The sequence below is a fragment of the Raphanus sativus genome, chromosome 4 (genome assembly GCF_000801105.2).
Source record: "Raphanus sativus cultivar WK10039 chromosome 4, ASM80110v3, whole genome shotgun sequence".
Classification (NCBI taxonomy): Eukaryota; Viridiplantae; Streptophyta; class Magnoliopsida; order Brassicales; family Brassicaceae; genus Raphanus; species Raphanus sativus.
The window spans coordinates 35,164,915-35,176,819 of record NC_079514.1 but is presented as its reverse complement, the minus strand read 5'-3'; the positions used below and the strand labels follow the sequence as shown (position 1 = coordinate 35,176,819).

The following is an 11,905-nucleotide window of genomic DNA, read 5'->3' as shown; positions in this document are numbered from 1 at the left end:
ATGATTCGCTCTGTCTGTACCATGTCGAGGTTCTGCAGCCACTCGAGCGGTCTTGTTCCTCGATTCCTTGTTGTTCGTAACAGTTCTGCCCCGAAGATTGCAACGCTGAGATATGTTTCATCTTCTAATTTGCGCTGTTTTTCTTCCAACACATCAACCGATCCCGCACCATCCGACGCTTCAAAAAATAAGATAACCGCGGTGGTGAAGAACTTTTCGTTCTCTAGCATCTTTCAAGTTTGGATGAATGGACTTGTTCAACAAGAGAAAGAAGAATCTGTTGTGAATGAAGCGAAGGACACTACTCCTTCGGTTGCTCATCAAGAGAAAAAAGAACAAGTTGTGAACGAAGCGAAGGACACAACTCCTTCGGTTACTAATCAAGAGAAAGAAGAACCTGTTGTGAATGAAGCGAACAACACAACTCCTTCGGTTACTCATCAAGAGAAAAAAGAATCTAGTTCGGATGAAGCAATAAAGACAACTCCTTCGGTTACTCATCAAGAGAAAAAAGAATCTAGTGTGGTAGAAGCAAAAAAGAAAACTCCTTCTGCTATTGATTTAGCTCTTAACTCAGTGGTTAAGGTCTTCACTGTCTCTAGCAAGCCTAGACTTTTTCAACCTTGGCAGATTAGTATGCAGAATGAATGCTCTGGCTCTGGTATTTACAATTTTATTTTCTATATTACAAATAAAACTCACATTAATAGACTTGAGTTGATTTTTGATACTTAGAATTGAATTGTTGTAGGATTTTTAATCTCGGGAAAGAAGATTATTACAAACGCGCATGTGGTGGCTAATCACACATCAGTTAAAGTAAAAAAGCACGGTTCAGCCACCAAGTACAAAGCAAAAGTTCGAATGATTGGGCATGAATGTGATTTAGCCATCTTGGAGGTCAATAACGACGAGTTTTGGGAGGGAATGAACTTCTTGGAGCTTGGAGATGTACCCAAGCTGCAGGAAGAGGTGCACCTTGTTGGCTATCCTTGTGGTAGTTAATTGTTTCCTTTAAATTTTAGATTATCGTACTGAGTATTGTTTGAGGTGAGTTTGGTTAATCAGAAAGTAGAAGAACTCAAGAGTGGGGTGAACAGAGACGTTTTATTAGAGTCGGAATAACGAGGGTACAAGAGTAAGAAAGCCGGCTAGTCGATGCTCGGTGAGCTCCTAGCCGGAAGTACAAGAGAGCGGCGAGATACAAAGAGAATCAAAGAAACCCTAATCTAGCCGCAAGTCTGTCTGTCTATGTGGTGATACCTTTCTTTCCTGTCCTCAACTCCTTATATAGTCTCCTAGGTCGGTTGGTTTTGACCTAATTCGTCCCCTTCGTTATGGGCCTTTTGGCTTAAAGGCCCAGTCGAGATGACTGCTCGGCCCGAGCCGCCCGATCGTTTCCGTCGGCTTCTCGTCCTTCAGCTGTAGAGGTCACGAGCCGAGTCACGGCTCGTCAGAAGCCATCCCCGAGCCAGTCATCCTTTGAATAGTAGTAATGGGCCTCCTATTCGCTGGGCCTTGTGGATGGTGACAATCCATCCCCAACAGTAAGTCCCCCCCTAGTTCGTTGTCGAGCAGCTGGTCGCGGCGAATTAATTAGTTAGGGCTCGAAGAATAGGAGGTTTGATAGTCGGTTCCTTTGATTTAACCGAGGAGCCGCCGGCGGAAAGAGCTCCGGATGTTCACAAACGAACAACCGACCTATCGTAGGCTCGATGCCTCAGATGAACTCCTCTAAACCGATGAATCGATTGTGCCGGTTTTGATGTGACAGCGAACCATCACCGGTTTTCGATCGAGAAGCCGAAACGTCGCTAGGGTTTTGGTCGGGAATCCGAAAGGTCGCGTCTGAGTGTGACGCGCGAGCCCGCCGACAGGCCCAATTAGGCCCGCTTAGGGCTAATGATGGCACCTCGTGGGAGGCGCCTCCACTCTCTCTATAAATAAGAGGTCTCTCTCGAGATCTCTCTCATTCTTCTCTCAGTTTATCAGGTACTTTCTCTCTCTACTCCTTATCTCTCTAGCTTTTGCTCTCTGTTTTAGTTCCTCTACTCGATATGTCGACGAGCAAACAACTTTCTCGAGAACAAAAGGGAAAGATGATATCGAGCACCACTGGTCCCGATAGCGATCTGGAGAGGGTTCGCGGATCCGGCGATAGTGTAGAGGAGGCTCATCGCGAGGCGATGATGGATACCGAGAACATGACCCGAGAGCAGCGTATGCTCGTCTCGGTAGCGATGGTTCAATCTCGCGCAGACGATGACGGAGGCGATGGCTCTCCCGACGACGGGATGACTCCCTACTGCTTCTACCCGGGAAATATTTTCGAGGAGCAGCGCCGACTCGATCCGTCGCGAGCTCGTCCCCCTGTAGTTGAAGGGCAAGACTGGAGGAACGTTTTACCGACGCGATCCACATTCGAGTCGGTGACGAAGCTGCTGAAGAGAGGCAAGGCGACCGGGGTTACATTCATAATCCCGTCAGAGACCCAAAGGCCGTGGTCCCCCCCGAAGGGATATCAGTGCGTATACGAGTCGTACTTCGAAAAGGACACGAAACTATGGTTTCCGATTCCTCGACTCGTCACCGCCTACACGATGCGCCGAGGAGTCGCTTTGAGCCAATTCTTGAATGGCGCTTGGCGTCTAGCAGTTGCGCTGATGGTGATTGGGGCGGAAGCTGGCGCTGCTCTCAGCGTCCGAGCATTTGAGGAGCTGGTCTCGGTGAAGATTAATCGAGGCCTGTTATCACTGAAGATACGCCCGAACTATAATGTGGTAACGGGCTATCCGACCAAGACGAACGATTGGCAGCGATCGTACTTCTATGTTAAGTCCGATCGCTCGGCTTTCGAGGAGCCGCTGAAGACCGGTTACCGTGTTCTTTGGAACAATGAATTTGGTATTGAATGTTCTTTAATCTTTTACTGTTTCAGATTCCTGACCATCTCTTTTTCTCTTGTTTTGACAGTTCCTCACTCGAATACCGCGGAGTACGAGGAAGATTTCTTGGAGAGTGCTCGGGTTATCGCGTCCCAGAAACAGGATTTTTGGGAGAACTTCTCGTACAAGAGGATTCGTAGGTCGATTGGTCGGATCAAGCAGCGTAAGTTTCTCTTTCTCTTCTTTTGCTCGGTTTCCTCAAGGATCCTAAGTCGCTTTCTTTTGTCTTTGCAGAGGTTTGGCGTTCGGACACCGTTCCTCTCATCACCAAAAAGTCGAAGAGAATCAACTTGTTCACCAAAGCCGAGCAGATTGAAATTAACCGAGCCAGAGCTATGAGGGAACTGCCGGATCTAAGTTTGGTGGTTGGGAAGCAACTCGGGTTCGTGGAACCGGACCAAAGCTCTAACGCAAACTCCTCTGATCCCGGGGAGCCGAGGGCGACTGAGTCGGACGGGGCTCAGCTCGTGAGAAAGTCGGGGAGCAAGAGGAAGGAGAGGGGAGGCGTTTCTTCCGAGGAGAAGCAAGCCGAGGAGACTTCCACCGGTGGGGGCGCCGGATCGGAGAAGAAGCGGGCGCGCAAGGATCCCGTTGAGGTTCGGCCTTCCTCTGTGGAGAGAGGTGAGCTCCAGGCCTTGGAGCCTAGCAACAATTCTCGAGACGACGTTCTCCCGGATCCGTCTCTCGATGGTGGTCTTCAGGGGACTTCTTCTAAGGTGAAGAAGTCGAAAAAGAATAATAAGAAGAGTGCCGGCGAACCCTCGGGGCACGAGATAGCGCCCAATACGGAGAAGGAAACCGTGGAGGCTCCGACTACTGCCGTTTCCCTCCCAAAGGCGGCGGTTCGTGAAGATGCCCGGGGATCGAAAAGGTCCTCTCCGAAGGCTCAGGAGGGTAAGGCTGTGCCGAAGAACCTGCAGGGGTTTTGCCCGGATAAAGTGGACTTCATTTTCAAGCGGGACACTCCTCTCGTTTGTAACGAGAGAGATTGCGCTCGTTTCGTCCGCCAAGTCCGGGGAAGTAGGGAGCATCTCCCACTCGTCAAGGACTTAGTTTTCCAAAACGAGTACACCGCTGCTGCCGGTTCCTCGGTTAAGGTAAGTATAGTTTCTGCATCGCATTCGTTTCTCGTCTTTCTTCTCACTTGGTCGTCCTATCCCAACTCTTTCTTTGATGTGTTGCAGAGCCAAGGTGACTGGAACGAGGTCGTCCGCATATACGACAAGGAGCTGAAGAGGACCTATGGTGTGATTGATAGGCAACGGCGCAACACCAAGGAGGCGACTGTCGCCTTAGAGGTCATGCTCAAGAAGAAGGACGAAGCGGTTATTGCAGAAGCGGCCATGAGGGATGAGCTCTTCCAGAAAGAGGCGGCTATGAACAAGGAGCTGAAGCGAGCCCGGGAGTTGGTTAAAGCGCTCGAGAAAGAGAAAACCAAGCTGGCAAACGAGAAGAAGACCCTCGAGGAAGAGAAGGCGGCTGCTGCCTTAGAGCATTCCAAGGAGATGGATCGTCTCCGAGAGTCGCGCCGCTATGAGGTTACTCACGAACGGATCCGAGTAATGGCGGCGATGCATGGGAAAGCCGCCGCTCGCTTCCAGAGGATCCAGGATCGGGAGTCCCGTCGTGATAACTTTGAGGATGCGAGATGCATGCTCGGCCAGGCTCGGGGGATGAGACGTTGCCTCGAAGGGATGAAAGCGGCAGGTAAAAACATCTCTCAGGGAGATATTGATATCTACGCCGGGCAAGAGAGGCATTATGATGCGGAGGTGAAGCGTTTGATCGTAGATGATCTTCTCGAGAAGGACCTTTCTTTATCTCCTCTCGTGCTCGAGTCGAGGTTCGTTATCCAGGAGATGATGGATAAAATCGACAAATTTGGGTCGAACATGGACTTGCTCGACTCCGAGGCCGCCAAGGCGCTTCGCACTCCCCTCAGAGCACCAGGGGATCGATCCGAAGAGCCGTCAAAGAGCCTTCTCGACACCGTTCAGTCGCCAGCTCGCCCTGATGCTGTCCTCCCGGGTCAAGAAGTTGCCCTTAAGGACCCTTCCGTGGCTGAGGAGACGAACAAGTCAGCTCCCGACGAACCGATCTCCAACACGCCGGTCAATATCTCCGACTCGCCGTCATTCGAGGATGCGGATTCTGGCGCGAGTGAAGGACATCTCGAGGGGGCGGACTCTGGCGCGAGCGAAGAACATCCCGAGGAGGATCTTCCTGCCTTGGATTAGTATCTGATGTTTGTTGTATCTGACTTTTGGCGCTTGTGCCTTTTAAACTATTTCTTTTTTTCGGCTAAGGCCTTTTGTTGTATGAACTACTGCCTTGCTTTTTCTTCAGACCTTTTATGAATTTTTATTATATATTTCAGTAAGTCGTTTCCACTTAGAAATATGTAAATCGTTTTTGTTTTTAACCGAGAAAGGATTCGAGCGGCTACTCGCGTTTGCCAGCGAGTTCCCACTTTTTCAGATAGAACAGGAAATTAGAGGCGGTTGCTCGTTCGAATCTTCTTTATTCAACTAAACTTTTACAAGTGGTTGATCAAGCGATTACAAAGAGAATCTCTAATCGTTCTATTGAATTACCGAGAAAAAGGTTCCGAGACGCATTGCAGTAACCGAGAGAACTGTTGGTCGGCCAAACCGTCGTTCTTCGGTTAGACTTGGTCTAGAATTTCCATCGGGTAGCCGGTCAATGCGTGACGCACAGGTGACGCAAGGCTGTTATTCCCTTCGACTGACGTCTGATCAAGACCCAATCGATTGATTTTGGGCGAGTGCTCGTACGCCGCTTGAAAAAGGGGTTGGCATCGTTTACTAGAAAGTGACTGTTCGTCATTCTTTCGCGAAAAAGTTTGGACTTTGTTTTGGTTGGGGCTGGACCCTGTGAAGGGATGCCTACGTACCTCGGATGAGGATCAAGCCTTTCGTAGTTCGTTTGACCGAGTGAAAGTGGCTGTAGTAGCGCATTCACTCGGACGAGTAGAAGTGACGGTTAGGTGCATCTACTCGGGTTTTTTTTTTTTTTTTTTTTTTTTTTTTTTTTTTTTTTTTTTTTTTTTTTTTTTTTGCGAACAGTGACCTGTTGGTCATTCGCTCGGAGAAAAAGATGAGACGAATCTATTGGTAGAAGAGGCGAAGATGCATAGAGTTCCAGGCTCGTGGAACTGCCTCTCCGCGGGAAGTCTCGAGTCGGTAGACGCCTGGTCGAACGACTCGGGTGATCTTGTAAGGTCCTTCCCAATTGGTCCCTAGCTTGCCAGCGTTGAGCTCCTTTGTGTTGTCGAAGACTTTTCGGAGGACGAGATCGCCGAGCTCGAGAGGGCGCGCTTTTACCTTCTTATTATAGTAGCTCTCGATCTGGTTCTGGTAATTTTGGATCCGAAGAAGCGCTTGATCTCGTTTTTCCTCGAGTTCATCGAGGGCATCGAGGAGCATATCTTGATTAAGCTCGACGAACTGCGGCATCTTGGCGCGCCGAAGACTTGTCACGTTAACTTCGGCGGGGGCCATTGCTTCCATCCCGTAAGCAAGAGAGAAAGGGGTGGATTTGGTCGCACCGCGAGGAGTCGTTCGGTGCGACCAGAGGACGCCGTCCAGCTCGTCGGCCCAATGGCCTTTCTTTAGGTCGAGTCGCTTCTTGATACCATCGATGATAATCTTGTTGGAAGATTCCGCCTGTCCGTTTCCTTGCGGGTAACGAGGAGTCGAAGGGCTTAGACGGATATTCCACTTGTTGCAGAACTCTTTGAAGTTTCCGGACATGAACTGAGAGCCATTGTCCGTTATGATCTCGTACGGCAAACCGTGACGGCAAATGATGTTCTTCCAGACGAAGGTGCGGACTTCCTTGTCCGTTACCTGAGAGAACGCTTCGGCTTCAATCCATTTGGTGAAGTAATCAGTGAGGACCAGGATGAAACGACGTTGGCGCGAGTTCGGCATTGGCCCGATGATGTCCATCCCCCACCTCATGAACGGATAAGGGGCAGCAGATGTCCGCAACAGCTCAGTGGGACTGTGGATGCTCGGAGCGTGACGCTGGCATTTGTCGCACCGACGAGCGTATGCCTCGCAGTCAGTGTTCATAGACGGCCAAAAGAATCCCAAGCTTCGAACCTTAAGGGCGAGTGCTCGGCCTCCCGAGTGGTTTCCTCCTGCTCCGTCGTGAGTTTCAGCCATTACTCGGCGTACTTCATCGCCCTGGATGCACTTTAAGAGAACCTTATTCGCGGTCACTCGGTGGAGTTCGTCGTTCATGACGACGTAATGGGCGCTGCGTCTCTTCAGGCGTCTCGCTGCCCACTTATCGTTCGGCAGTCTTTCTCGTACGAGATAATCTAGGAACTCGGCTCGCCAATCGACTGGGGTATCGTCACGATCGGTCATCTCGGTGTCGGCTTGATCCGGCATCTCAGTTTCGGTTTGATCGGTGGTGGATCGTCGAGTTGTCGCAAAGATTGGGGTGATGGGAGAGCTGTCGTCGGAGGAAGAATCGATGCTCGGTCGATCGATCCGCTGTATGGGTATCGTCCTTTTGACCTGATCGTGGAGTTTGCTCCCGAGTGCGGCTAAGGCATCGGCGCAAACGTTCTCTCCGCGAGGAACCTTGGTGAGTTCGAAGAAATCGAATTCCCTAGCGAGCTCCTGAACCACTCGGAGATACGCATCCATTCTATCATTGCGAGCATCGTAGTCGCCGCTAAACTGGCTAGCGACGAGCTGCGAGTCGCAATAAGCACTCAAGCGTTTGGCTTTGACGGCTCGGGCGAGACGAAGACCGGCGATCAACGATTCATACTCTGCCTCGTTGTTAGAGGCCGGGAAGCCGAAGCTGAAAGACTGGCGGATGAGTTCTCCTGTTGGCGATTGAAGCTGGACTCCAGCACCGGATCCTTTGCTCGTCGATGATCCGTCGACATGAAGAATCCAATTGGGACTCGGGACATCGAGGTCTTGTGCAAGATCTGGCGTGAGCTCGACAAGGAAGTCGGCGAGGACTTGAGATTTGGCGGCTGTTCGACATTTGTACGTAATGTCGAGTTCACTCAGTTCGATTGCCCACTTGGTCAGCCGGCCGGCTCTGTTGGGATTTTGCAGGACGGTGCGGAGCGGTTGGTCGGTCAGAACTTCGATAGAGTGTGACTGGAAGTAGGGTCGTAATTTCCTCGCGGAGTCGACGACGGCCAGAGCCAGCTTCTCAAGGGTTGGGTATCTGGTCTCCGGGCCGGTCATGCGTCTGCTAGTGTAAAAAATCGGACGCTGCTCGCCACGGTCCTCCTTGATCAAGGACACTGCTGACGGCTGCCGAGGAGACAGCGATATAGAGAGACAAAACGTCTCCTACGTCTGGCTTGGCCAAGACGGGAGGAGTCGTTAGGTATTGCTTGAGTTGGACGAACGCGTCCTCGCATTTATCATCCCAGATGAACTTCTTGTTCCCTCGGAGGAGATCATAGAAGGGAAGACATTTGTCGGTAGATCGGGAGATAAAGCGATTAAGGGCGGCGATGCGTCCTGTTAGTCTCTGAACTTCGCGGCAGTTTCTCGGACTGGGGAGGTTCAGGACTGCTGAGATCTGTTTCGGGTTAGCCTCTATTCCTCGTTGCGTGACGATGTAACCAAGGAATTCGCCCGAGGAGACGCCAAACGTGCACTTTGCGGGATTCAACTTCATCCCGTACTTGTTTAAGATGGCGAAGCATTCCTTCAGGTGAGTTAGGTGGTCGTCGGCTCGGAGCGATTTGACGAGCATGTCGTCGATATAGACTTCCATTGTTCTTCCCAAGCTGCTCGGCGAACATTCGGTTGACAAGCCGCTGGTAGGTTGCTCCAGCATTTTTTAATCCGAATGGCATCACCTTATAGCAGTAGGTTCCCCGATCGGTGATAAAAGCAGTTTTCTCCCGGTCGTCTGGGTGCATCAGGATCTGGTTATAGCCCGAGAAGGCGTCCATGAACGTCAACATCTCGTTACCGGCCGTCGATTCGACTAAGCGATCGATGCTAGGCAACGGGTAGCTGTCCTTAGGACATGCTTTGTTGAGGTCGGTAAAGTCGACGCAGACGCGCCATTTACCGTTCTTCTTCTTGACGACCACCGGGTTGGCTAGCCATTCCGGGTAACGAACTTCAGTGATTGAACCGGCACCGAGTAAACGCTCGACTTCCTCTGCGACTGCTTTGGATCGCTCTGGTCCCAACTTTCTTCTTTTCTGCCGGATGGGTTTGAAGTTGGGATCAACATTGAGTTCGTGGGTTGTGATAGCGGGTCGATTCCCTTCATATCAGACATCGTCCAGGCGAACGTGGACAGGTTTTGCTTAAGGAACTCGAGGATCTTCTGCTGCATTTCGTCGGGTAGAAATGCGCCTACTCGGACTGATTTGCTCGGATCCGACTCGTCGACTGGTACTTCGAGAACTTCTCCTTTTGCGGGCAGACTTTGCTCGTGGAGGAGAGACCGAGTTGACAAGTGATTGGGAGCGCTGAATTTTAACCGTGGCGATCAGGAGATCTCGCGCGGCTTGCTGATCACCCTTCAGAGTTTTGATCGATCCGTCTGATCCTGGGAACTTAACACACTGATGATACGTTGATGCGATTGCTCGCATTGAGTGCAGCCATGGGGTGCCGAGTATAACGTGGTAAGGGGCTTTGGAGCCGACCACAGAAAATTTGACCGTCCGAGTGACTCCGCATGCGTGAACCGAGAGGCGGATCGTGCCTGCGATTACTTCTGACGAGCCGTTGAATCCTGTCAGGGTCCGAGTAGAAGGCTTGACGTCGTTGAGGTCAATTCCCATCTTTCACGAGGTTTCGCGAAAGATGATATCGACCGAGCTCCCGGTATCGATAAGTACTTTTGTGACGTCGTACTTGTCGACGCCGAGCACGACGAGCAAAGGATCGTTGTGAGGGAGGTGCACGCCGAGTGTATCGTCAGACGAAAAGGTAATCGGCTGATCGTCTACTTGCTTCTGGGGCCACCGTTGGGAAGTAGTAGCTTGCCTTCGGTGGTCTTTGACTGCTCTAACTGAATCGCCGCAGGGAGGTGATCCACCCATAATGACGTTTATCCGGGGACGAGTTTGTGCTCGCTTCGCGCGGAGCACATCGCGAAGGTCGCTACTTGTTTCGGCAGTATCCCTTTTCTTGCGGTTAAGGGTTGTCCGCAGGTCGCCGATCTTCGCGTTGAGTTTGTCTCGCAAATCGCAGTTCGGCTTGTCGGCGGGCTGCCTTTGGGAGGAGTCTTGTGCCGAAGCTTTCGCGGCGCGATTCGAGTCGATCTGTCGGCGGAGATCAGAAGAGACTGGCGTTTCCTCGGTAGTGGATCGAGACTTTTGCTCGAGGAGGACCGAAGATCCGTAGTGTCGTCTGGGGTCTCCATATCGTCGTCCTCGTCCGACGAGGATCCTGGTTCGTTCCTTCCTTGAGGCTGGACGCGGATCACTTCAATGCGCTGGCGATTGGCAGGCTGATCGTCGTCCGCCGAGTCGTCGTCATCATCGGTTTCCCGGGTGGCCTTCTCAGCGTCCTTCGACTGTTTGTCGTTTTTACGGTTTTTGCCTTGCGATTTGCGCTGAGCTTTCTTGTCTTTGTTTCTGCTCCAGCTGTTTTCTCCTTTTGGTTTGGGTTTTGGCGGCTGGATCTTGTAGTCTCCGCTTTCGATCGAGGAGAGGAACTGGGCGTAGAGAGATTTGCACTCGGTCGTGTCGTGTCCCTTCACGTCGTGATACTTGCAATGCTTCGTGAGATCGATGGGAGTTCTGGTCGGTCCTGGAGCCGAATCGACTTTAGCCACGACACCAGCACTAGGGGTACTGGGGGACGCATCTGGAGAGTCGGTCTCTCGCTGATAAACATTCCACTTTTTATCGTGCATGACCATGGTTGAGACAGGGGCGTTGTTCTCGTCCACGACGTAGAGGAGACCTCCTTTTTTGCCGCCGTTATCAGCTGGCGCGTGCTGGCGTGGCTCTGGCCGAGCTCCCGCACTTTTGGCTGCAACCGGCTTGGCAGCGTTCTGCTTCCGAATTATTGCCTTGGTCTTCTTCCATTCGGATGAAATTGTGAGACCGGGCAATAGCATCGGGGAGCGAAGTCGTAGGGTTGGAATACAGGTCCTTACGAAACTTCGAGTTGACGAGGAGAGTGTTCATCAAAGCGTCGATAGCGATGTGATCGGGACGTCGACTCGGGGAACGATCGTCTTGAACTTTTCCATGTAGTCCTTAAGGCTTTGGTCTTTTGTTTGCGCCATATTCCACAGGCTGGAAGCGGTTGCTGCTCGCTTGGTAAACATGATGTAAGTCTTGAGGAAAACGGCTGATAGGTCTCGGAAACTGCGAATCGAGTTCTCGCTGAGCTGTGAGAACCAGGTTAGCGCTTGTTCGTTGAGTGTTTCGACGAAGAGCTGACAGTATCCTGCGTCCTTCTCTTCGTCGGAAAGGCGAGCTCTGGCCATAGCTATGTTGAAGGCTGTCAGGTGTTCGACGGGGTCGCCTCCGGGTTTGTACTCGGGAAGACGGAGCTTTTCTATCTTGCGGAGCTGGACCCTGGTTAGCTCGCTAGCGAAGGGCGAGCGCGAAGTAGAGGCGATGACGCTGTCGATCTGAGGGGCTGCGCTCGTCGCTTGGTGAATCTGCGAGCTCATTTGCTGAAGGCTGAGTTTGAGCTCGGCGATCTCGCGAATCGTCGTCGGATCTGCTGTCGTCGGAGTAGGGTACGGCAGGAGGACCGTTAGGGTCAGATTCGTCCACAGCGCGGTCTTCTGCCGGCGTTGGAGGGAAGAGATGCCGGCAGACGGCTGGGAACGGTTCGTCGGTCCAGCGGGAGCAGTGAGGGCAGCCACGAGAGCAGCGAGCTGCTCATTCGTCGTTTTCTGGACTTCTTCTTGATGCGCGAGGCGAGCCATCACGGAGCTCATGAAGTCCGACGAGAGAAGGAGGA

At 51.8% G+C, this 11,905-nt stretch overlaps 2 protein-coding genes across 2 annotated transcripts in view; both read left to right on the top strand.

Annotated features, from left to right (window-relative positions):
• The window catches only part of LOC108853114 (putative protease Do-like 3, mitochondrial), a 21,282-nt gene continuing 9,377 nt past the window's right edge, over positions 1-11,905 (top strand). Inside the window, exons 1-2 of the mRNA XM_057007659.1 lie at positions 1-661; positions 752-997. Of these exons, the coding sequence (XP_056863639.1) occupies positions 1-661; positions 752-997 (907 nt within the window). The remainder of the gene's footprint in view (positions 662-751; positions 998-11,905) is intronic.
• On the top strand, positions 2,971-5,427 carry LOC130510947 (meiosis-specific protein ASY2-like). The gene is made up of 2 exons (XM_057007660.1): positions 2,971-4,042; positions 4,130-5,427. The coding sequence occupies exons 1-2, from the start codon at positions 3,281-3,283 to the stop codon at positions 5,180-5,182; spliced, it is 1,815 nt and encodes a 604-aa protein (XP_056863640.1). The 5' UTR covers positions 2,971-3,280; the 3' UTR covers positions 5,183-5,427.

Excerpts from the sequence above, each read along its gene's own strand:
- LOC130510947 (XM_057007660.1), top strand. The coding sequence starts at position 3,281 with ATGAGGGAACTGCCGGATCTAAGTTTGGTGGTTGGGAAGCAACTCGGG. Across the intron at positions 4,043-4,129 it reads CTGCCGGTTCCTCGGTTAAG|AGCCAAGGTGACTGGAACGA; the intron begins GTAAGTATAGTT and ends GATGTGTTGCAG.